This window comes from Chionomys nivalis, chromosome 1 (assembly GCF_950005125.1).
Source record: "Chionomys nivalis chromosome 1, mChiNiv1.1, whole genome shotgun sequence".
Lineage (NCBI taxonomy): Eukaryota > Metazoa > Chordata > Mammalia > Rodentia > Cricetidae > Chionomys > Chionomys nivalis.
Window position 1 is genome coordinate 168,214,452 of NC_080086.1, and position 22,908 is coordinate 168,237,359.

At 36.3% G+C, this 22,908-nt stretch overlaps 1 protein-coding gene across 16 annotated transcripts in view; it reads right to left on the reverse strand.

Annotated features, from left to right (window-relative positions):
- Window positions 1-22,908, reverse strand: part of Agbl3 (AGBL carboxypeptidase 3) — a 78,717-nt gene that overhangs the window by 35,693 nt on the left and 20,116 nt on the right. For 13 of the 16 annotated variants that reach the window (XR_009056828.1, XR_009056829.1, XM_057764388.1 and 10 more), the window contains 6 exons: window positions 18,644-18,782; window positions 16,897-17,676; window positions 13,226-13,394; window positions 4,645-4,771; window positions 3,287-3,387; window positions 2,905-3,017 (listed from right to left, as the gene is read on the reverse strand). Coding sequence is in view for 14 of the 16 variants with exons in the window: in XM_057764388.1 (XP_057620371.1) it covers window positions 2,905-3,017; window positions 3,287-3,387; window positions 4,645-4,771; window positions 13,226-13,394; window positions 16,897-17,676; window positions 18,644-18,782 (1,429 nt within the window). In the remaining 2 variants the exon portion in view is untranslated. The other 3 variants (XM_057764434.1, XM_057764452.1, XM_057764443.1) reach the window with 3 other exon arrangements.

The following is a 22,908-nucleotide window of genomic DNA, read 5'->3' on the forward strand; positions in this document are numbered from 1 at the left end:
ATTCATAATCCTCTTGCTTTGGCTCCCAAGTCCTGAAATTGTAGGTGTGTACTATCATGCCTATCTAAAACCGCTTTTTAAAATATCTTAGCTTTGTTTGAGAAATTGAGACATGACTTTGCTTTCCTAGCACCAATATACTTATCAATAAGAATCTGTAGAATGTAGAATTATCTGGTTGGTATATTTCCTTTTAGAGACTGTGTAATATATAATACACAATGAAGAAGTGTCACTCTTGAAATGCAGTAATATTCTATGTAGTAATGTGCATATTTGTCTTTTTAAAAGAGGAACATGAAAACTACCACTTGCTGTTACTAGACAATTGAAAAGAGTTCAGAAGAAAACTTCCAAATATTTGAGGAACTTAGTATATAGTACATAGAAGGCATAGCTGTAGTTTGTGCTTAAGAAAGCAAGACCATGCTAGTAGTAATAAGTAAAAATATATGAAGGAAAAGAACTCTAACAATAAGAACTAGTGGTGAGAAGAGTCAATGGAGAGTATGTGATTGGCAGAATTGACAAAAATTGCATAACCATTCACACATGTTTTTTAAGCCATGAGAAAGACTCCATTAAATTATTTTAAACCTAATGGTTACTGCATAACCTGACTATAGATCTTAAGAAGAAAAAACATTTATATTAGGAAATAGATATAAAATATGTACTATTATTCACTGGCTTGCTTTTAGAAGAATCTATATTAGACAGAAAATGGTATTCTCATAAACCAATTAGAATTCTCATAGACTTCCCTCCTGTCCATGTCATAAAATTAAAACTGGATTTTTCAGGACAAGGTTGTATTTATTATTAAGTTAATTGTTGATATTTTTATTTGACACACCAAGTCAATATGGGGAATATTTAACTTTCTGACTATATGTGGGATTCTTCTATATAATTTAAAAATTTCTGTAACACAAATGAGGCATTCAAGGTCTATAGTGAGTCACCTTCAGCCTACTTAATTATATTATGTTTTAATATCTCTGTCCTAATACAAGTAAATATTCTCTTGTCCTTTTCTCTCTAGAAGAGAAGCAATGATCAATGGCCAGGGCAAAGACAAACTTTTCAAAATCATGGTTCCAGCAATCTAACTGGGCCCTATCTTCTATAGTTCTACCATGTCCCAACAGTCCCAAATTGAATCCATCAGTAGATTGAACCATGATCTAACGATCTAATCCTCTGTGGAAATATCCTCTCAATTGCACTGAGGTGTGATTTACTAATCTTTTAGATGTCTTTAAAGCCAATCACTTTAACAATCAGCATTAATTTCACAACAGTTAACGTTATTCAACCAAAGGTACACAATAGGGAAAGAACAGACTTTTCAACAGATGATTCTAAGAAACTGCATGTCGATATTTAAAAGAATAAAACTGGACATTTATAATACAAACACAAAATCTCAAAATGATGTAGCTACTATTAAAAATAGTATGGAGGTTCCTTAGAAAACTAAAATCTAGTAACTGCTAGGCAATCTAATAATAACTCTAATGATACACCATGACTGGGTGGGTATCAATTAAGAACCCAGTTCTGGAGCTGACACAATAATAGCACTAAAATGTTTTATAGAACATTTTCCAAAAATAGTTCACAATTCTATTTATACTAAGTATCTAAAATAGTCTAATTCATAGCATCAGAGAATGGTTGTCAGGAGCAGAAGCAAAAGGAAGTTACTAGTTAAAAGACGTGAGAGTCAGTTAAGGAGGAGGAGTAAATTCTAGAGTTCCACAGTACAATATTGAACCAATCATCAACAATGACATAGTGTCAATTTAAAATTTCGTTGAGGGTAGGTCTCTTTAAGAGTTCTTAACACTTGAAATTTAATTGTAAAGAGAAAGTATACTACCCCTATGCTAAAAGGAACAAATAAGCCCAAACCAAAACAAACCCTAAACATCTCTGAGTAAAGAAACCCTTTCTGCACTACTTGAATGCTTCATTTTATGGCTTCAGCCAACATGCCTCTTGGAATTTTATATGTGAAACCTACAGCACTATAGTGGTATTGTTATAAAGGGCACACATACAACAAATTGTACATTTACATTGGCAATCACATTGCTTTATTTTTACTCAAAAGAGATTAAAATATATCACAGAAGAACCTACACATTGATGCTTATAGAAGTTTTATTTACAATGCTCACACTTGGCAGCAACTAAGATGTTTTTCAGTTGAGTGAATAATTCAGACAACACAATGTTTACTACTCAGAGCTAAAAATAAATGTGTCATCATACCATGAAAAGACAGAAGAATTTTATAAGCATGTCACTAAATGATAAAATGCAATTTGAAAAGATAATATAATTCAAATCAAATGACATTCTGAAAAAGGTAAAACTAAGTAGACAATGATAGAGGTCTGTGATTTCCAGTTGTTGGGGGGAGGAATGGATGGACTATGAGCCAATGCAGTGAGGATACTCTGTCTTCTCCTTTGATGATAGGAAACATTTCGTTATAAATTTGTCCAAACACACAGAATGCGGAATTACTTTCTGACTGGAGTAGCTGATAATGTGAACTGTGACGTAACTGTCTGTTAATGAAATTCATTCACTGAAAAATATATCATCCTTGGATGTTGATAGCAGGAGAAGGCTCTGGGCATATAGGAATGGGGGTATATGGGAAATCTCTCTAATGTTTACTCAGTTTTGCTGTGCTCTAAATAAGAGAGAATGCAAAAACAATTGCACCTTGGTGTGTCTTGCTGTGCTCATATTGAATAAATCAAATGAAACTTTGATACATTTGACCAAAATAATGTACTTGTGAAAACTTTCCCTAGTATTAGAATTTTCTGTATAATAAAAGCTCAGCAAAACAATGTAACAATTACTTCAATGAACTTGACTTACCTAGACTCCACATCCATCGATATTTCTACTAGAGAAGTATCTGAATCGTCAAAGCCTCTTTCCAAGTTCATATGTTTTTCCATTTCTTCTAATTCTTTCAGGCACTTAAAATACTAAGGGAAAATTATAAATGAGTTCATTATAAGAATAATATTACTTTATAATTAAACTAATTTAGTGATCATATATATATATAATTTAGTGATTATATATATATATATATATATATATATATATATATATAAAACAGTTATTGGGTGAGTACATACACCCAAACCCAGAGAGCCATTAAGATATTGAAAGGAACACCTGTTGTAGGACAGCAGACAGGTTGTCCTTCTGACAGCCTGAATTTGACATTTATTCAAATTGATTTACTTACCTTGCTCCGGTCAGGATCACAGTAGTCCAATAGAGAATCACAAAAATGATATCCCATTGACTCTAAGTCTTTTGTGCTGAAGTGGGTGCCTCGTTTATTACCTAAAACATCAAAAAATAATTATTCACTCTGGAGGATGAGTTACTATTTTTTTATTTTCAGATAAATCTAAATTGTGAGACACTATAAATAAACACAGGTATAACTCCATATTCTGTCCTCTAGATTTCCCTCTCTGGAGCAGGTCTTTAACAGCTTAAAGCTTTTGCTCACCCTTTCACACAACCTGGGGCAAAGCTTACTGTGCACACACTCATGTGTGTTGCAAGGCAGAAAGTCAGTTACACTTATGGTCACCAGTTACTAGTTGTGATGATAACTACTCAGGAAAGTTCCATGAGAAAATATTGTCATCTTGAATGATGTTACTTCCGTTTCAGGTCACATTTAAAAAACAAAAAGGAATCTCTAGGCGTGGTGGCATATACCTTTAATCCCAGTGACTCAGAACAGTTAGGCAGATCTTTGTGAGTTTGAGGCCAGTCTACTCTACATAGTGAGTTGCAGGACAGCTAGGACTATGTAGAGAGACTCTGTCTCAGAACAAAAGCAAAAAAAAAAAAATACTAGGTTGAAATTACATGTATGAGTTTTCAGCATTTTCCTTTTTCAAAATGGGAAAAGTTCTTTTATGTAGCCCATGCTAGCCTCGAACTCAAGAGCTGCCTGCCTTTCTCTTGAGTGCTGAGATCACAGGCAGGTACCACAATACAACCTCTACCTGAAACATTCCCTAAGTGCTAAAATCATTGTAATACAGAATATTCTAACTTCACTAGTGCATGCTAAGCATGACAAAGGTATTTCTAATGTGAGACTACAGAAGGTAGCTTCATTTTTAGTTGCAGGAACGAAGGGCTTCCTTCCAAATATAAACTGACAATAACCAATGAGTGGATGAACCAACTAACCAGGGAAATAATGCAAACTGCTACTCTGTTTTTGCTTGGCAAACAACAAATCTAATAAAAACATATAAAGTTCATTCACTGCTTTTTCTTGGCCTCATCAGGAATTCTCAGTTTGAAAAAACCCATAGGAATTCCCTTAACAGCAACAGCAAATGCTTGAAGATTAGTAAAGAGTGCATCCCAGAACATTCTTTTATAAACAAGAGGAAATGATGACACAGAGATACCACACAGTAGACATTTATTCATCCTGCTTATAGGACTGATCAAACCTAAGTGTGCATTTAAGTGGGAAGAACATGTTCACTACTGGTGTCCGGATCACTAATCTTACAGCAAAGCCTAGCTTTGATTTACTGTCAGGAAGAGGTCATCAAGGACAGTTACCAAGAGTAGATCCGCAGAAGGTGGCCTCCAGGGTGAAGCTGTTCCTGATGCCCATCTTCCACATCACAACCCTTCCTGTCCCTTCCTTGCTCTTCTGAACGTTAAACTTGCAAGCTGAGAAGGAAAACTGAGAAGCAGTGATTAGAAACGGCACATGTACTTTTTGGGAAGAGGGTAAGAAGGAACAAGCAGTCAGGCTGTTTTCCTTTATTACTATTACACACAGATGCAAGCCTCCTTCTCTTCAGTTTTTATTGTTACATACAGATACACAAGTACAAATGTAGGTGGGAAATTACAAAAGTTCAGGGGAGAGTAGCTGGGCGTGGCTGGAGGGGAAAAAAGAGGGGAGAAAGTGATGCAATTCTTTCAATCTTTTTTTTTTTTTTTTTTTTTTTTTTTTTGCCTAGAGACATGGACTCTATATTTGCAAGGGCAGGAACAGATAAGTGACAATGGAAATGGGTAGACACAAAAACATCCTTGGAGCTTCCATTTTATTCTGGCAGGACTTCGTGAATTTTTCCACAGATTCTTCTGTTTGTACTTAGCATGCTGGTGCTTGAACCAGATCTTGATCTCATACTCGGTCATGCCAATCATCAGGGCCAGCTCCACATGTTCCTCCAGGCTGAGGTCCATGCACTGACCAAAATGTTCTTGGAGGAGGAGCTTCTGTTCCTGGGAGTACACAATACGTTCCTTCCGTTGCTTCCTTGGAACTTCAGGTTGAACTTGCTGGTCACATTTATCTGAAGACATCATAGAGCCTTGGGAACCCTCAGAGCCAGAACTCACTGAGGAACTTAAGGGAATCTGGTGTCTAGGGTGTACTGTTCCAGTTCCCAGCATTGGGATGCCTTGATGCATTCGGAGATTAGGTTTTGTTGATGGGTCTGGGGACACATGGGAATGTGGAATTCTTTCATGATCTGAGTGCCTTTGAAGACTTGATTGCATTTGCATTCCTGGTGGAATTAAGGGACTTTGAGATATTTACAGACTCAGTTTGACAACAGAGAATGGGTGATTTTGGAGCTCGGGGCTGTGGCATATGGAACTGCACTGCCAGAGGTGCCAAGAGGGACATCGGCAGGTAGGCCTATCAGGAGATCCAGAGCCAGGCTTCCCAGGATTCTCATAGCTCTTTTGTTCTTGAACCAAATCTTGATATGGGACTCCTTCAAACCAAATCTTTGAGCCATGCATTGCTCTTGGATTGGGTGCATCTACTTATCAAGATGTTCTTGCAGGACCAGCTTTTCTTCCTGGGAGAATACCGTGTGTTTTTTCTGTTGCTTCCTTGGATCACTGATAGAAACTTGTGACCTTGGAGGGCCTTGAGATGTCATCAGTAAAAAAAAAAAAAAATTTAAGTGGACAAAAAACAGAATGAAAAATAAAACAGCATCTCTGTAAAAATTGTAATTTCAAAGCTGAAGGTGTTACCTTTTATTTTCTGGTCAATAAAAATAACTATTTTTATTTTATTGTTTGAAACAGGATCTCCTGTAGCCTAGGGTGACCTCTAATTCACCAGAGTTGAGCGTGGTTCAGACTCAACTTTTGCCACCACCATCCAAGATGGAAAGTAATTTGTTTTAAGGATTATGTATTTATATTTTGAGAACAGAAATTGTAACGCCAACAATAAATATACTTTTATCATCATATAACTTGTCCCAAATAAGCTTAATTTTTTCAAGGTTTATTCATTTTACTTTATGTATATGAGTGCCCAATCTGCATGGACACCTTTATTCTAGAAGAGGGCATCAGATCCCGCGATAGATGGCTGTAAGTCACTATATGGCTGCTGGGTATTGAACACAGGATGTTTGGAAGAACAGCCAGTGCTCTTAACTGCTGAGCCATCTCTCCAGCCCCTCCAAATAAGTGTATTATTTTTTGTTACTACTAGTACAGGATACTATACCTTTAGGAACACTTCCTGTTTTGTTTCTTGCTTGCTTTTTGCATTTTTGAGACAGTGTCTTGTTATATAGCTCACACTAACCTCATACGCATAGCAATTATCTTTGCTGGGATTAAAGATGTGTGCCACCACACACAGAATCCTGTATTTTTAGTAAGTTCTAGAAAGTCTGCATGTTTCAGAATGAAGATTCATCCTGTATATTTCCAGGAATATAAGGAGTCTGTTTTCATATGAAAGGCATTGGAGATGTATTGAAATATTGTTTATAAAGAGATCAACATTGTTTTGGTTTCTTTTACAAGTGTACACCAAGTGACTGGGGGGAGCTGTTGTTCAACTTAAGTTATTTGTGCCATTCTGAGATTTTTAATGTGTAGAGATTCAATTACCACCATCACTACCACAATCAAATACAGAACAGTTCTCTCCCTGATCCCCAGGTCCCATCTTTTTAACTCAGCTCACGCTATTGTCCTGCTGTCACATTCTTCTGTTCTTCTGCCACCTCACTTTTTCCTTTGTCACTACGTGTTTGTGTTTGCAAGACTGCTGTCTAAATGGAATTGAGTTTTTTTTTTTTTTTTTTTTTTTTTTTTGAGACAAGGTTTCTCTTTAGCTTTGGGGCCTGTCCTGGAACTAGCTCTTGTAGACCAGGTTGGCCTTGAACTCACAGACCCACCTGCTGGGATTAAAGGCGCGTGCTACCACCACCCGGCTGAGTCTGTAGTGTTTTAAGACTGGCTTCTTAGTAAAATACTTAGAGATTTATCCAAGTTGCTGCATGTAGAAATATTCATTCTCTTTTATTGCTGAGGGGGATTCATTCCATTGTGTGACTGTACTACATAAAGTCTAGTTTGAATTGTTTAATTTTTTTTTCAAGACAGGGTTTCTCTGTGTAGCATTTTGGAGCCTGTCCTGGCACTAGTTTTGTATACCAAGCTGGGCTCAAACTCTCAGAGATTCACCTGCTTCTGCCTCCTAAGTGCTAAGATTAAAGGAATACGCCACCACTGCCTGGCTGAATTATTTAATTTTTAGAAATTAAAGAGAGCTTCCAAAATATTTGTATATACAGGTTTACATATGAATGTAATTTTTTTATTTTTTTCCTATGGTTCATCCCTAGGCATGGGATTGCTAATCACATGATAACTGTTCATTTAAGTCCGAAGGCAAACTATTCTCTAAAATATTGTGTTAATAATCATATCTCTGAACAATCGATATGCTCCAAATTTTTCTTAGCACTGGATATAAACAACACCTTTTAAAAAATTTTAGTCATCATATTAAGCATGTAGTTGTATCTCATCTTCATGATTTTCACTTGTAGCTCCTTGATGGCTAATTAAGCCAAATACCTTTTTTCATGTGTCTATTTAGCATTATACATTATTCTGATGAATTATTGTGGTGGTTTAAATGAAAACGGCCCTCATAAACACATAGGAAGTGGCATTATTGAAGGTGTGGCCTTGTAGGAGTAGGTGTGGCCTTTTTGGAGGAAGTGTGTCACAAAGGGTGGGCTTTGTTTTGGAAGCTCAAGACAGATTCAGTGTCGCTCTCTTCCTGCTGCCTGCTGATCCAGAAGTAGAACTCTCAGCAACTTTTCCAGCATGACGCCTGCCTGCATGCTGCCATGCTTCCTGCATGACAACAATGAACTAAACCTCTGAAGCTGTAAGTCAGCCCCAATTAAATGTTTTCCTTTATCCACAGCAACAAAACCCTAAGACAATATCACTAATATCTAATATCAGTGCTATTTTTTGTAAAGTTGTTTTATTACTGAGTTCTATATCAGAAATGAATTTGCAGGTATTTTCTATCTATAACATCTTTGCATCCTATTTCTTTCTTTCTTTTTTTTTTTTTTTGGTTTTTCAAGACAGGGTTTCACTGTAGCTTTGGTGCCTGTCCCGGAACTAGCTCTTGTAGACCAGGCTGGTCTAGAACTCACAGAGATCCGCCTGCCTCTGCCTCCCGATTTGCATCCTATTTCTAAGACCTTTCATAAAACAAAAGAATCTATTTGATGAAGTCTAATTTGTTTGTTTATTATGACCCAATAGGTCATGAGCTTGGTATATGTCTGTATCAGCTACTTTTCTAGTTTCTGTAACAAAATACCCGACAGAAGCAACTTTTAAAAGGGGTTTGTTTTGGCTCCCAGTCGAGTACAGTCTACCACGGCAAAGAGACAGGGCATCGGGAAGTTGAGGAGGCTGGTTGTACTGCCTCAGCTGCTAGGAGGAAGAGAGAACGAGTGCCTGTACTCAGCTCGCTTTCTTCGTATTTAATAGAGGACCTCAGCCCATGGAATAATTCTGCCCATATTTAGGTTCCAATTAATCTAATATCATTAAACTTTTGCAGACACACCCAGAGGCTTGTTAATTGGTAATTTTAGATCCTGTCAAGCTGGTGTATTAGCAACTATCACAACGTTCAAGAACCTTTTGTCTATCTTCATGTGACAAAAGTTTTATGCATAACATTTAAAATGTGAGGTTTAGGTGGAAGATATTTTAATGGCTGTCCAATTGTGATACGAATTACTGAAAGGTCTTGCATTAGATTTCCTATTACCTAGACAGAGGCTGTGCGTGCGTGCGTGCGTGCGTGTGCGTGTGTACTACTGTGCTGGACTTGCTCTCAGTGTCTATGCCCCTCCCTATACTATTATACTATATCATATCAATCACGATTATTTTATCCTATCTGAAAATTTGATAGTGAGATTCCTTTAACTTTTTTCCAAAATTGATTTGTTAGGCCCAATTTCTTTGCATTACTTACAACAAACACAAATTTACCTATTTCTGTAAACAATTATGTTTTGATTTTTCTTGAAATTGTGTTAACTCTACCCATCATTTATGAGAGACTGAATATCTGTGTTTATTGTCTCAACCCAAAATACAGAATATCTCTCCATTCATATGGATATTTCTCAATAATTTTAAGGGTTTAACATATAGATTTAAACATTTTATTAGACTTACAAATGTTCATTACTGATGGGGAAACTCTGTCAACCAATCACATCTAGTTAAGGCGTGGCTACCTGGAGCCCAGGAAGAAAAACTGGGACGACCCAGATGCGCGCTCTCTCTGTATGGTTCCAGCCAGACAGATAGGAAGTCGGACCTCCCACTCTTGTAGCATTATTTTCATAACCATTGAAAATATAATTGTCATCCTTGAGCTGGCCTGGTTTTTATCGTGCCGACCTAATTTGCAACACATTATTTAGAATTATGACAAAATGGTATTGTCTTCAATTTTAGATTATTTTGACAGAAATTGTGGAGTGAACTTTTCCCCTACAATGTGCTAATCATTTCCCCTAAGAGGTTTTGTAGATACTTTGAACTTCGTATGTGGGCAAGCATGCCTTCATTGCTTCCATGCAGTGAGTCTGCCTTCTTAGCGTTACTTAAAACTTCCAGAAGGATGCATGGAAGAGAAGCAGGGCTGAATCTCTAGTTCAGAGGACAGCATTTACCACATACCTGAATCTCTGAGATCAGCCCCTAGTCCTGCCTTAATAAAGAAAAGAATAGGCAGAGGAGTCCTTGTTTTGTATTCTGATTTTATGAGAAAAACATTATCTTAGAAAAGTCTCTAAAAAAGTCCAGTATGATTCCAAGTATAGAATTTTTGTATATGTTTCTTATTAGTTTGGAAAAATCTTCAATCTTTATTTGAAAAAATTAATTTTAATTTTTTTTTGAAATTTTCGCACATATATACAATGTATCTTGAGTGTATCCACTCTTCACTCCTTCCTTCAAATTCTTCCAAGACCCTTCCCATCTCCTCTCCCTCACAACTTCATGTCTTTCTTTTATATATCTTTTTTATCTATTTGAAATAACATTTTATTCAATCTTTGATAATTCCATAGACTATGTTTTAATAATATTTACTTCCCTACCCCAATTTCTCCCAGATCCTTTCCCACCTCCTTACTCACCCAGCTTCATCAGTTAGTGGCAGAACTCCATCCCTACATCCCCTGCTCCATGTTGGAATTTTGTCTGGCTTGAACTTGAGCAGGTCTTGTGTATGTTATCACAGTCTCTGTGAGTTAATATGTGCATCCACTCTGCTGTGTCTGGACAATGCTGTTTCCTTGAAGTCATATACTACCTCTGGCTTTTACCCTCTCTCTGTTCCCTCTTCTACACAGATTCCTGAGCCTTGAGAGTGTAATACAGGCATCCCATTTAAGGATGAGCATTACTAAGTCTTTTATTCTCTACTTGCTAACCAGTTGTGGGTTACTTAGCACCTAATGCAAGAATATTTTCAGATAAGGGTTGAGAAATATAAGAATCTATGAGCATAGCTATAGCTATGTAATCAGGAGTAGTTTTATTGCTATGCCCATTTATCAGAATATAGAAGCAAGTTTCCCCTAGAGTTCATGTTCTATTTAGCCTCAGGTACTCTTTAACACATGCTACCACTTGACTGGAGGCAGGAACACAATGTGTTGGAGTTTATTCTCTCCTTCCACCATGTGGGTGCCAGGTGTCAAACTCAGACCATCAAACTTAGCAACAGGTGCCTTTACCTGCTGAGCCAATACTGTTGACCCAGGAATCTTAAATATGGATGATGGTCTGTATCTCTTTCTAGCAAATCAATGTAACTTCTGACAACATGGTATAAGTCTCCTAAATTTATTAATTGAAATATATGTAACAATCCTTCAAAGTTTTATAAAAACTCATGAAAATTTTCATCAAATTACAAAAAAACAAGGATTTTTGAGTAGAACCACAAGGATATCCCTTTATTGTGCTTGTCTGCAGAATCTGCTCAAATTAATACTCCTCTCTTTCATTCTTGAGTTAGTAATTTTTGTCATCTTTCTCTTTCTGGTCAGTTTTGGTAAAGTGTTTTCAATATTAATTGATCTTTCCCAGTACAAACTTTGTTTTATGGTTTTCTCCATTATCTCTGTTTCCAACATCACCACTTCTCTTTATTGTCTGCTTCATTTTGCTTGTTTTCTGTTTAGTTTGTTTTCCCTTTTTAGCTTCTTGTATAGAAATTTAGATATTGGCTTGAAATATTGACTTGGAACCTAGACATTGACTTGTTCTATAGTGGTCAATCAAATCCAGTTGGTGTTGGTCAGTTCTTACCTGATGGAGGAGGGTCATCTTTCTATCTGTTGCTTTCATTGGTTAATTAATAAAGAAACTGCCTAGGCCCATTTGATAGGCCAACCCTTAGGTGGGTGGAGTAAACAGAACAGAATGCTGGGAGAAAGAAGCCGAGTCAGTGAGTCGCCATGATTCTCCCGCCAGACACAGATGCAGGTTAAGATCGTTCCTGGTAAGCCAGCTCATGGTGCTACACAGAATATTAGAAATGGGTTAGATCAATATGTAAGAGCTAGCCAATAAGAGGCTGGAACTGATGGGCCAGGCAGTGTTCAAAAGAATACAGTTTCCATGTAATTATTCCGGGTAAAGCTAACCCGGTGGCGGGACACAGCCCCGCTGCTCCACCAACACTTACCTATCTCCCCTGCTTTCTAGCTACCTGTTCTTGTTTACTGGGAAAGTATTTCATCTCTACACCTTTGATTGCAGATTTGCCTGAATGTTGTAATGAGAAATGTTTCAGACGGAACATAGAATTGGAGGTGTCTATATTTTAAGTAATCACTGTATTAGGTGGAACAGCTGTTCAAATGCAGACTGGTTGGTTATGGCATTCAAGAAACAGGTCCATTTCATGTAAGGTACAACTAATTTGAGATTGAAGATTAAATAACATGTCAATAAACATGCTATAACAGCTTAGAGATAGGAGAGATAGGGGATAATTTTATAGGAGTAATGAATTTTATACCTATCACTGCTGACATAATATAGTAATAGATTCAGGTATGGGATTGTTTTCTCTGATCTTCCCATAGGTACAAGTATTCTTGGAGCAACAAACCTGTTCTTTCTATAGATAGCTTTTCTATGGTATGCTTGAGTCCCAATTAGCCTCAGAAAGCAGTATTTCCCAATTAGTTCTTCATTAAGACTTTGAAGTCTACATGATTTTTTGTTTACTACAGTAATTCTTTTTTCTAAAAAAGTAAATTATTTTAACAATTCAATAATTGAACAGCTCCAACATTTTCACCATTAGCAAAAATATTACACTGTATTCTCTTCTAATTCTACTTTCTAAGTATTTTTGAATATTGGTCATTAAATTTTTCTTTGAAAGTTCTAATAAATTTATTGTACATTTCCTAAGATCATGATCTTTAGTCTGTATAACTTATACACTAAAAAAAAATCTTTTGAAAATGTTAGACCTTGAAATTGATAAGACAAATGACAATGAGAAAAAAAGTTCAGAAGGTAAATAGTGCTGCTCTTAGAGAGAAGAGAAGAAAGAAGTTTTGTTATTATTTTTTTGAAAATATCTCTAAATAATTGGGCATTAAACAGACCCAAACAGTTTTTTTTTCTCATAGTCAACTGTAAAAATTAGTTAAAAAAAAAAAGCAAAACCAAAACTAATTTTAAAAAGCAGGTTAACAAGTAGGATGACGAACTTGACTTTCCCATATGTGCAGTATTTAATAAGGAAAGTTAAACTCTTAATGCTACTTACTTTATTTGGGCAGTTTTTGCTCAGCATAAGTGGGAAGATTCGTTGTTGTAAGTATAATCCTTTTGTTTTAGATCTGCTGCTACCATCACAGCCATACATGAAAATGTTCTGTTTCCTACTATGGCCATGAAGATCACAATATAAAATAACTTCTCGTTTCTCCATTAACCTATTATAAAGAAAAGGAACCAGTCACTAATTTTTAACTCTGAATCTTCTTCTATAGGTAATATAGATTTACATATATAATAAACAAATAAAATTTAAAATATATCATTTTTTGACTTTTTATGCTCTAGTTTTCCATGATAACAACAAATTCCTCCTACTCCCAAGACTTCTAGCAGATCTCTCTGCTTTGTCCTTTGGTTTTCTGTTGTCCACAGAAAACAGATCTCCCGTCCTTTGCCCACTACCTTAACAAACGCTCTACTGGACTAGAGAGTCTTCTCCTTCATCTTGTAGTGTTCTCAGCCTTCAGAACAGTCTCACCCATTCCTACCCAGCCAGTCCAGTCAGAACTAAGGTGGTTCTGGAACTTGGCAACACCTTACTCATACCATTTCCTTGTCACCTGTCTAGGAAATTTTTATGTTTGATATTTAAGCTTGTTAAATATGGGGAATGTTTGAAATCATCTAGAACAGCGCTATGCACACAAGCACCAAATATTTGTTAAAAATTGAGTGCCTTAGAATTTGGTCCTGGAAACAGTGAGAAGTTAACCTCTGAGAATACCATTCTGAGAAAAATGACACTCAATTTTAAACCGAGTTTTTTCCAATAAAACTCTAAAAAATACTTAAAAGAAATTGTCATGTATTTCTGAAGAGGACAACCCATCACCTGTATAATTTAGCACTTGGTTATTTTAAATTGAAAAGCAGGCTTCTCAGATGGATGCTGAAGAGCACTGAAGAGCCTTTAAAGGCGGTGCCGTGGTAGCAGTAGATGAGCATTTTTGTCTCTTCTGCCCTATTTTCAGGCTTTATATGACATTTCTACATCACTTAATTAAAATTGCATATGTTATTTGCTATATCTATATATTTAGAAGGGTAAAAACTAAAATATTAACAATGGTATCACAAGTATATATTTATAAAAAAATCAAACATCACTTTTATTAAAAACAATGGTTATAAAATTTAAAAATGAAATTTTATGTGCATTAATTTACTGATTTTATTTGATAAAATCCACTTAACACAAAGGAATCAACACATTATTACAAGTTCTTAGAAAACTAGATTTTAAAGCATGACCACTAAATATGAAACATGCCATCCATTTTAAAATCCAATATTCAGAGGTTTGGCGATATTTCAACTTCTTACAAGAGCATCATTAGAAAGCTCTAGGAATTAATTACATCTATGTAATTAATATTACCTCTGAAGTAAAGTGAGATATTAACATTTCTTCTCTTGCATTAATTAACATAAGTTGGGATTTTCTTTTTGTCCACCAGTAATTATTCTAAATATTTTATATTAAGTATCCTAAGAATTTCCTCTTATTGAACATGTTTTAAGTATACTTAGTTTGTGTATACTGACATGCTGTCACCTTCCTATACCTAGCTGCCTGCCTTCTTGTTTTTCTTACCTGCTCTTGAGTAATTGAATTAAAGGTATTTCTCTTTCTTGAAATTCTTTCAGAAATTGTTGAATTGGTTCCTGCTTTAACCTCTTTACAAGGCAAACTGAGAACTGAGACATTTAAATTAGCTTCCATAGAGACAAGTCAAGCTATATTGGCTTGTAATCCATCATGTGTCAGGTCAGGACTCTTAAAGTCAAAGATCATTAAATAGACATCATAGATAATGTAACAGGCATTCCATCAGCTACCTTCATATGTATGTATGTGTATATATGTGTGTATATATGTATATGTGTTTCATTTCTTAAATGACAAGAATGACACAAGAGCTAGAAAAGCAGTGCTCTAGTCTACTTCTTTTGTAGCTTCTCTTTTGGTTAGCATATTGTATAACTCTGTTATGCTCTCAGAAACAAAGAAATCAATCTTGGCACATTACTATCATTAACTAAGCTCTAAACTTTATTTAGATTTCATTAGTTTTTCCACTAATGTCCTTAACTCTATGCCAGATTCCTGGGCACATTACATGTATTCAGTTCTTTTTACTGTTCACATACCCAAAGGATGCTCAACTGTACCACAAGGACATGTGCTTAACTATGTTTATAGCAACTTTGTTTGTCATAGCCAGAACCTCAAAACAACCTAAATGCCCCTCAACCGAAGAATGGATAAGGAAATGTGGTGCATCTACACAATGGAGTACTACACAGCAGAAAAAATGACATCTTGAAATTTACAGGCAAATGAATACAGATAGAAAACATCATATTGAGTGAGTTAACCCAGGCCCAGAAAGACAAATATCATATGTTCTCATTCATAGGTTGCTTTTAGACATAAAGCAAAAAACAAAAACAAAAAAAAACCAAAACAACAACAAAACGGCCTACAATTCACAATCCCAGAGAACCTAGACAACAAAGAGTACCCTAAGAGAGATATACATGGATCTAATACATGGGATGTAGGAAAAGACAAGATCTTCTGAGTAAATTGGGAGCATGGGTACATACCATGGAAGAGGATAGGAGGGGAGGGGAAAGGAAGGGAAAGGAGTGGAGAAAAATATATAGCTCAATAAAAACAATGAAAAAGAAAAAAAATTTTTAAATGACAAAAAAGTTTAAAAAAGGAATCTTACAGTTCCTTTAGATGGATACCTTGCTCAGCTTAGATATAGTAGGGAGTGCCTTGGACCTTCCCCAAAGCAGTGTGCCTTACCCTCTCTGTGGACTGGAGGGTAGGTGGAGAGAATGAGAGGAGGGGAGTGGGAACTGGGATAGGTATGCAAAATGAAAAAAGATAATTTTCTTTAAAAAATAAAAAATAAGTTATATAAAAAAGGGAAATCACAGGTTACTCTAAGTAAGTCTAAGGACTCACTCAGCACTGTATGACTGGCGTAACTCCAGAAGGCTTTGGTCTGTAGTTAATATTCACACATAGATGATAAAAACACAATGTAACCACCAAGGCTACAGTAGTCATCAAGGTTACTATAACTTTTAGGAAGAAATCAAATTTGTGACATGCAAACTTCACAGTTTCTCAAAGCCAGTGAAATATTCTGGAGCCTGTTTTCTCATTAAAGAAAGAGCTTGTTCACAGTGCCAGAAAGGTGTGTGATCAGAACTGGAAAGGAAGAAAATCGCTTATGAACTATCTTAAGAAAAGTTAGAGGTCTTTTCTTTGCTTTATGTCTAGAAGTCACTTATGAGTGGGAACATATTATATTGTCTTTCTGGGTTTGGGTTATCAACCTACAGTCCACGACCCCAGACAACCTAGACAACAAAGAGAACCCTAAGAGAGACATACATGGTGCTACATAAGAAGGAGAAAAAGACAAGATCTCCTGAGTAAACTGGGAGTGTGGGGGTCACAGAAGAGAGTATAAGGAGAGGGGGAGGAAAGAAGGAGAGCAGAGAAAAATGTATAGCACAATAAAAACAGTAAAAAAAGAAAAGTTAGAGTAAAATAAATGAATGGGATTGTATGAGCAAAGTTTTGATTCCCAAATTTACTGATTAAGCAGAGATGCAATTTAAAGATTATTTTACCTATGGATCATGTTCCTTGTATACCAAACAGAAGGGTAAGATTCCTTCAGGAGAGATGTATAGTTACGGTTTAAATCCCGTCCAGCTAAAGAACATCGGTAATTTCCCACAATCACACCATCTGGATTCAGCATGGGTACCACCTTGAAGATGAAAGTGTCCCGAAGCAACCGTGCATCACTCGAGTCTCCTAAAATATAATCTAGGAAGCCTTTCATGATCCAAGAGCTGTTGGTCTCTCCTGGGTGAACCCTTGCAGTCAAAATCACAGCCTTGCGCTTTCTTGAGTCACTGTTCTTCAAGGGAGTAGTGATTGTCAAGACATACACCATATTCCTAGCAAGTGTGTGGCACAAGACACGTATTTTACAAAACTTTGATCTTACTGGGTCACTGTTGATGCCAGAAAGGTATTCTTGAAGGTTGGTGTAAGTGTATGGATAGCAGTGAGCAAAGTAGCAAGTATCCTTGCTGTGTGGAAACTGAAATGTCCATGTAAGAGAAAAAAAGTGGCGCCCATCTTGTCCAAGGTTGTTTTTATAATACTTGATTTGGTCTCCTATTCTCTGCCAGCCAATGTTATGGATTTTGGCCTCTTTTTCAGAATAGAACAGTGGCTTCATACCCCGATTGTAAAGACTAGAGGGCTTGGTGAAGTTGACAATAGTGAATCTGTAGGCTATTTCTGCTTGGGTGTTAGTGACCTGGAAATAGTACCACTGAGTATGCTTATCTGTGAAGAGGTCTGGGCGCACAGTCAACTGATATTCATAATCTGCCCTAATACACAAAAAAGGAAGGAAAAAAGCACATAAGTATGACATTTCAGTTTAAGATATATTAGAAAAATAATCTTATTTTTATCTATTTTATATAGTCATAGATAGTTCTTTTGGGAAGAAACAACATATACTTAGAATTTGATAGCAAACAACCACAAAAATTAAGTTCTGAAAGTTTTATTTCATGAGTAATTGATATTTAAATATGCAGCCTTTGTATTCCTTTGTAAATACAGAAACCCAATAAAATTTTGTATGTTTCAATACAATTATTTCCTATAAAAATAGGTAAAGAGTTATAGAAACTGAAGAAAAAAGTAATTGATTTTTTTTCCCTTCAAGCATTTATTTTCTAATAATTCCAGTTCTAGGAGAATAAAGTAGCTATCATTGAGAATGGTTTGAAAGTACATGTAAAGTAACAGTCACATAGGTTTCAAAATTTGAACTCGCAGGGGGCTGGAGAGATGGCTCAGTGGTTAAGAGCATTGCCTGCTCTTCCAAAGGTCCTGAGTTCAATTCCTAGCAACCACATGGTGGCTCACAACCATCTGTAATGAGGTCTGATGCCCTCTTCTGGCCTGTAGGCATACACACAGACAGAACATTATATACATAATAAATAAATATTAAAAAAAAATTTGAACTCGCAGACAAAAGTCTGATAACTGTACCCACACTCAGTCGCTGAAGATCCTTAATGAAGGCAGACATGTTTTAATCTAAGATTTATTCACATATCAATCTTTTCTAATTGTGTCTTTTCCTTATCAAGCAACTTTTTATTAATGTTCATATACATAGTATTATAAATGCTGACCTAAACCTTTAATACCCTAATTAGCATTTGTACTTCAGGAATTACAGTTAAGTAATGGAGACTAAGAACTTTAATATACCTAATCCAAAAAAACCAGTAAGTAGCTAATGGCCTACTTCCTCTAATAAAAACAATTAAAACCTACACTTTGACTACCTTCTGTAGATTACCACTCTCAAACCTCGCTTCAAACACCAAAGTGTTGTCACAGTTATCCACAGGCTGTTTCAAGGACGTCCGGTTACCCCCAACGCGGGAATACACAAAACAGGGCTCTTTGTAAGCTGATGAGAGAAGACAAAATCAGCGACAGTAAGATATCCAGATAATCTCATATTCAGCATGTTTCTAAATAATCCACAGCAAGCAGAGCATCACAGGCATATGGAACAACATTTTGAGCAGAATGACAAATCAGACACTGCATCGACACTTGTGGGCTGGAGCGAAAGCTGTACTTAGGGAAAAGCTTACATCTTTAAATAAGTTCTATGCATTAGGAAGACTTAAACAGAGGATACATTCTGGATTCTGCGTAGGACACAGGACACTGGGAAGTGCATTGTTTCAGTCCTGCAGCAGGAAAACCTACTACTGTGAGGGAGCAAATTTGCAACTCTTCTGAGCTACTGAAAATTCTATTACCTATGGTTGCAGGACAAATTTCCAATTCAGAATCTAAGGAGAGAGGGTCATGAGTACTGGTGTACTTGGTGCAGACCACAGCAAGGTTCATTTTAAAACATCAGTTAGGGCTGACCAGATGGTCCCATGGTTAAGGGGCACCCTGTTCTGATGCAGGTTTGGTTATCAGCTCTCAGACTCATTAGGTGGCTCATTACTGCCTGTAACTCCAGCTTCAAGGGACCCAATGCTTGTGGCCTGCACTAGCATCTGCATATGTGCACATACTCACACAAGTGACATGTAATTTAACAATAAGTCTTTTTAAAAATTATAACCAGTCAAAAAATTATAACCAGTCATCAAAAGGTTGAGTGTGGACTAGAAAGAGAAAGCAGATTTTCTGAGAGGGTATGAGGGGCATATGGGTATAAGGGAATTTTGTCCCTGCAATAGTTCTTCTCATGGACATAACCTGATATTCACAAAAACATTTCCAAGAAAGCATTATTGACAATGCACAAAACCCTAACTAGATCATTTCTCCCTCTTCTTTATGTAACAAAACCTTAAATTCTTATGAAGTAAGGACAACAACCACTGTCATCTTTAGGGTACTAGTGTTCATATACATTATCTGGGAAAAGAAAACTGTTTTCAAAATCCCAAATCCTTTACTACTTGCAGAAAGGCGGAATTGCAGGATGGAATCGTGTTTTGTTGCTGACACTGGCACACTGCAAAGACCTCACGTCTGAGAACTAGGGACAAGGTGTGTGACTAAGAACTCTGTGGTTCTCATTAAACAGTTCCCTTAAACAGTCTATGAGGCCATGAGTAAAAAATAACAAGGATTTATGAATTGGAGAACACAGAGTTCAGAGAGCATTCCTCTGCAGTGCAGCATAAAGGAAGAATGGTCCAGAACTGAGAAGGTTCTTCTGCATCATCCTAAATGGTGATGTAGAGGAATCTGAATTCTGTGGTGCTGTAACAGTAAGAAGACCAAAAATAAATCTAACACTAACTTAATCCCATACTGACCGAATCAATACCTCCCCCAATCTCATAATATACACTTAAAGACTTAGACCCAGGATTTTTTTCCAGTTTTTTTCACACATAAAAAATATTTGATTTTCTTTACCACCTAGATAAGCTCCTCAGCTACCAACCAGAGGGTTTCAATACATATGCTTATGCACGCACATACACAGAGACAATCCCACAGACATGGGTCAAGAGAGAAAACTACATAACCAGTTTAGTATAATGAAGATGTGAGTCTATCAGGTAGAACATTCAGAAGGTGAAAGATAAGTCAAAGGGTCAAGTGTAAAAGAATATGCAAGATCAGATGGAAATGTAAGAAAGCATCAAATAGAAAATGACAAATGAAAAGCAGTAAGAAAAACTGAAACTACCTCTGAGGAGCTCATCGGGAGACTTTACAGAGCAAGGGGGATACTCAATGAACACGAGGATGGTGAGCAAACACATAAACTCAAGCAGGAGTTTCCAAAAACAAAAGTAACACAAAACATACAAAATAAGACTGCCAGATCCAAGAACTGTTGCTATCAAATAACCTAACATACTCAGACTAAAATCCTAGGAGAAGAAAAGTGCGAAGAAATAATACCTGAGATTCTGACATTAGTCACTGGCAAGAAACCAAAGTTTCAAAAAACTCAAGGAACAACAAACATATCTATGTAGGAATAAAGATTAAAAGTCTCAGAGGTTATAAATTTGGAACATTTTTCAAGTGCTGTAAGATAAAATTTGTCAAATAGACAATATTTTTTTTCTGAGACAGAATTAATTTGCATTACAAGAAATAAGTAAAGTTTTTCCAGGCAGAAGTGTTATTAGACAGAAACTTGGATCTGTACAATAAATAAGTAAATAAATAGATAAATAAATGTTTGATGGCCAGGGAGCTAGAAAGCTCAGTCAGTACAATGTCTGCTGAGTAACCACGGGAACCTGAGCTCAACCTCCAGAAACCACATTTGTAAAAGTCAGGTGCAGTGGCAGAGCCTCTAATCCAAGTTCTAGGGATCCCTGAAGCCTGCTGGGTCAGCCAAACTAGCCTAGTCTGCGAGTTTCAGGTTAATGAAACACCCTGCTGCAAAACACAAGGTGGACAGCATCTGACGATGACACACAGGTTTACTTCTGGCTTCCACACACATGCATATGCTCATATAGATGCACATGAATGCACACACAAACACACAAAGGAATTAGTACTAGAAATTAAAAGTAAATAGTCATTTTTCTTTTTTAAAATTATCTAAAAGATTACTAATGAAGGGAACAGTAACTTTTTAGCACACGAAAAAGTTAAAATACATTTGAAACTATGATAAAAAGGAAATTTAAAATACATTTTCACAAGATTTTTGTATTATATATGAAATGACATAGGGTTATTTAAAAGTAATTTTTATATTTATTTTAAAATCATTAATTTTTAAAAGATATATACATATAAATACATACATACATAAATACACACACACATATATATTTGAGTGCCTGTGTATATGTATGCGCACTATGTGCGTGTCTAGTGTCCCTGGAGTCAGAAGAGGGTGTTGCATCCCTTGGAACTGGAGTTACAGGTGGTTGTTAGCTATCCAGTGTGGGCTCTGGAAACTTAACTGGGATCCTGTACAAGAGCAGAAAGTGTTCTTAACTACTGAGCCATCTCTCCATCCCCAGTTAATCTACTTTTGAGAAAAGTTTTCTCTGTGTATACCAGGCTGGCCTTGAATGTGTGATCCTCTCACTCAGCTTCCTGAGTATTAAGATACAGGCATGTGCTGCCAATACTCAGCTGCAAGGAGAACTTTTATAAATACATATACTAAAAAACCTAAGGCAACCACACAAAAACCTAATAAAAACGTAAAACAAAAACAAAAAATACAACACAGCAAGATGATAAGTATTGAATCCAATTGCATCAAAACTTATATTGATTAGTGTAGTTTAAAAACGTATCTTCAAACTATATAAAAAGCCAAGCACAGCTATATGTTGTAAGTATCTATTTAAAAAAACGAAGAAAACAGATTAAAAACTAAATGATGAGGCCAAGCATGATGGGCCACGCCTTTGATCCCGGCACTTGGGAAGCAGAGGCAGGTGAATCTATGAGTTTGAGGCCAGCCAGGTCTACATAGTGAGTCCAGGGCTAGCCAGTGTTACCCAGTGAGACCTTGCCTCACATAACCAAAAACAAAACAAACATTTTAAATGGTGGAAAAAGATATACAATATAAATACTAATAAATAAAGCTCAAATGGCTATTTTTTTTATATCAAAGTATCCAACTATGGATAAAGCTACACCACCAGTGTGGTATTAGCACACTCATCAATACATCATCACAGAACATACCGACTAGAAACAGACTGACATGTATACTGTGAACTGACACTTCCATGGAGGATAGGATAGTCTTTTCAACACTTCAGGGTGAAATAGTTTCTAAAACAGGTGTGTGGAAAAATAAACCTTAACTTTTATATTCCAAGCCATGCATCAAAAAATTATTCAAAATAGATCATGAACACAAAAAGAGAGTAAGTTGTTATGTAGTTATAGAAGGGTGAATTACTTGGCGTATGAAAGCATCAAGTAGCACAGTGGATCTGAAGAACAGAACCCTGAGGCAGAGCAGCCAGACATACAGGCATGCTTGCTTTGTGAGTTTATCTCCAGGGAGCTTAGGATCCTGACAGAAATCAGAACAACACTTGCTCAGCAGAATA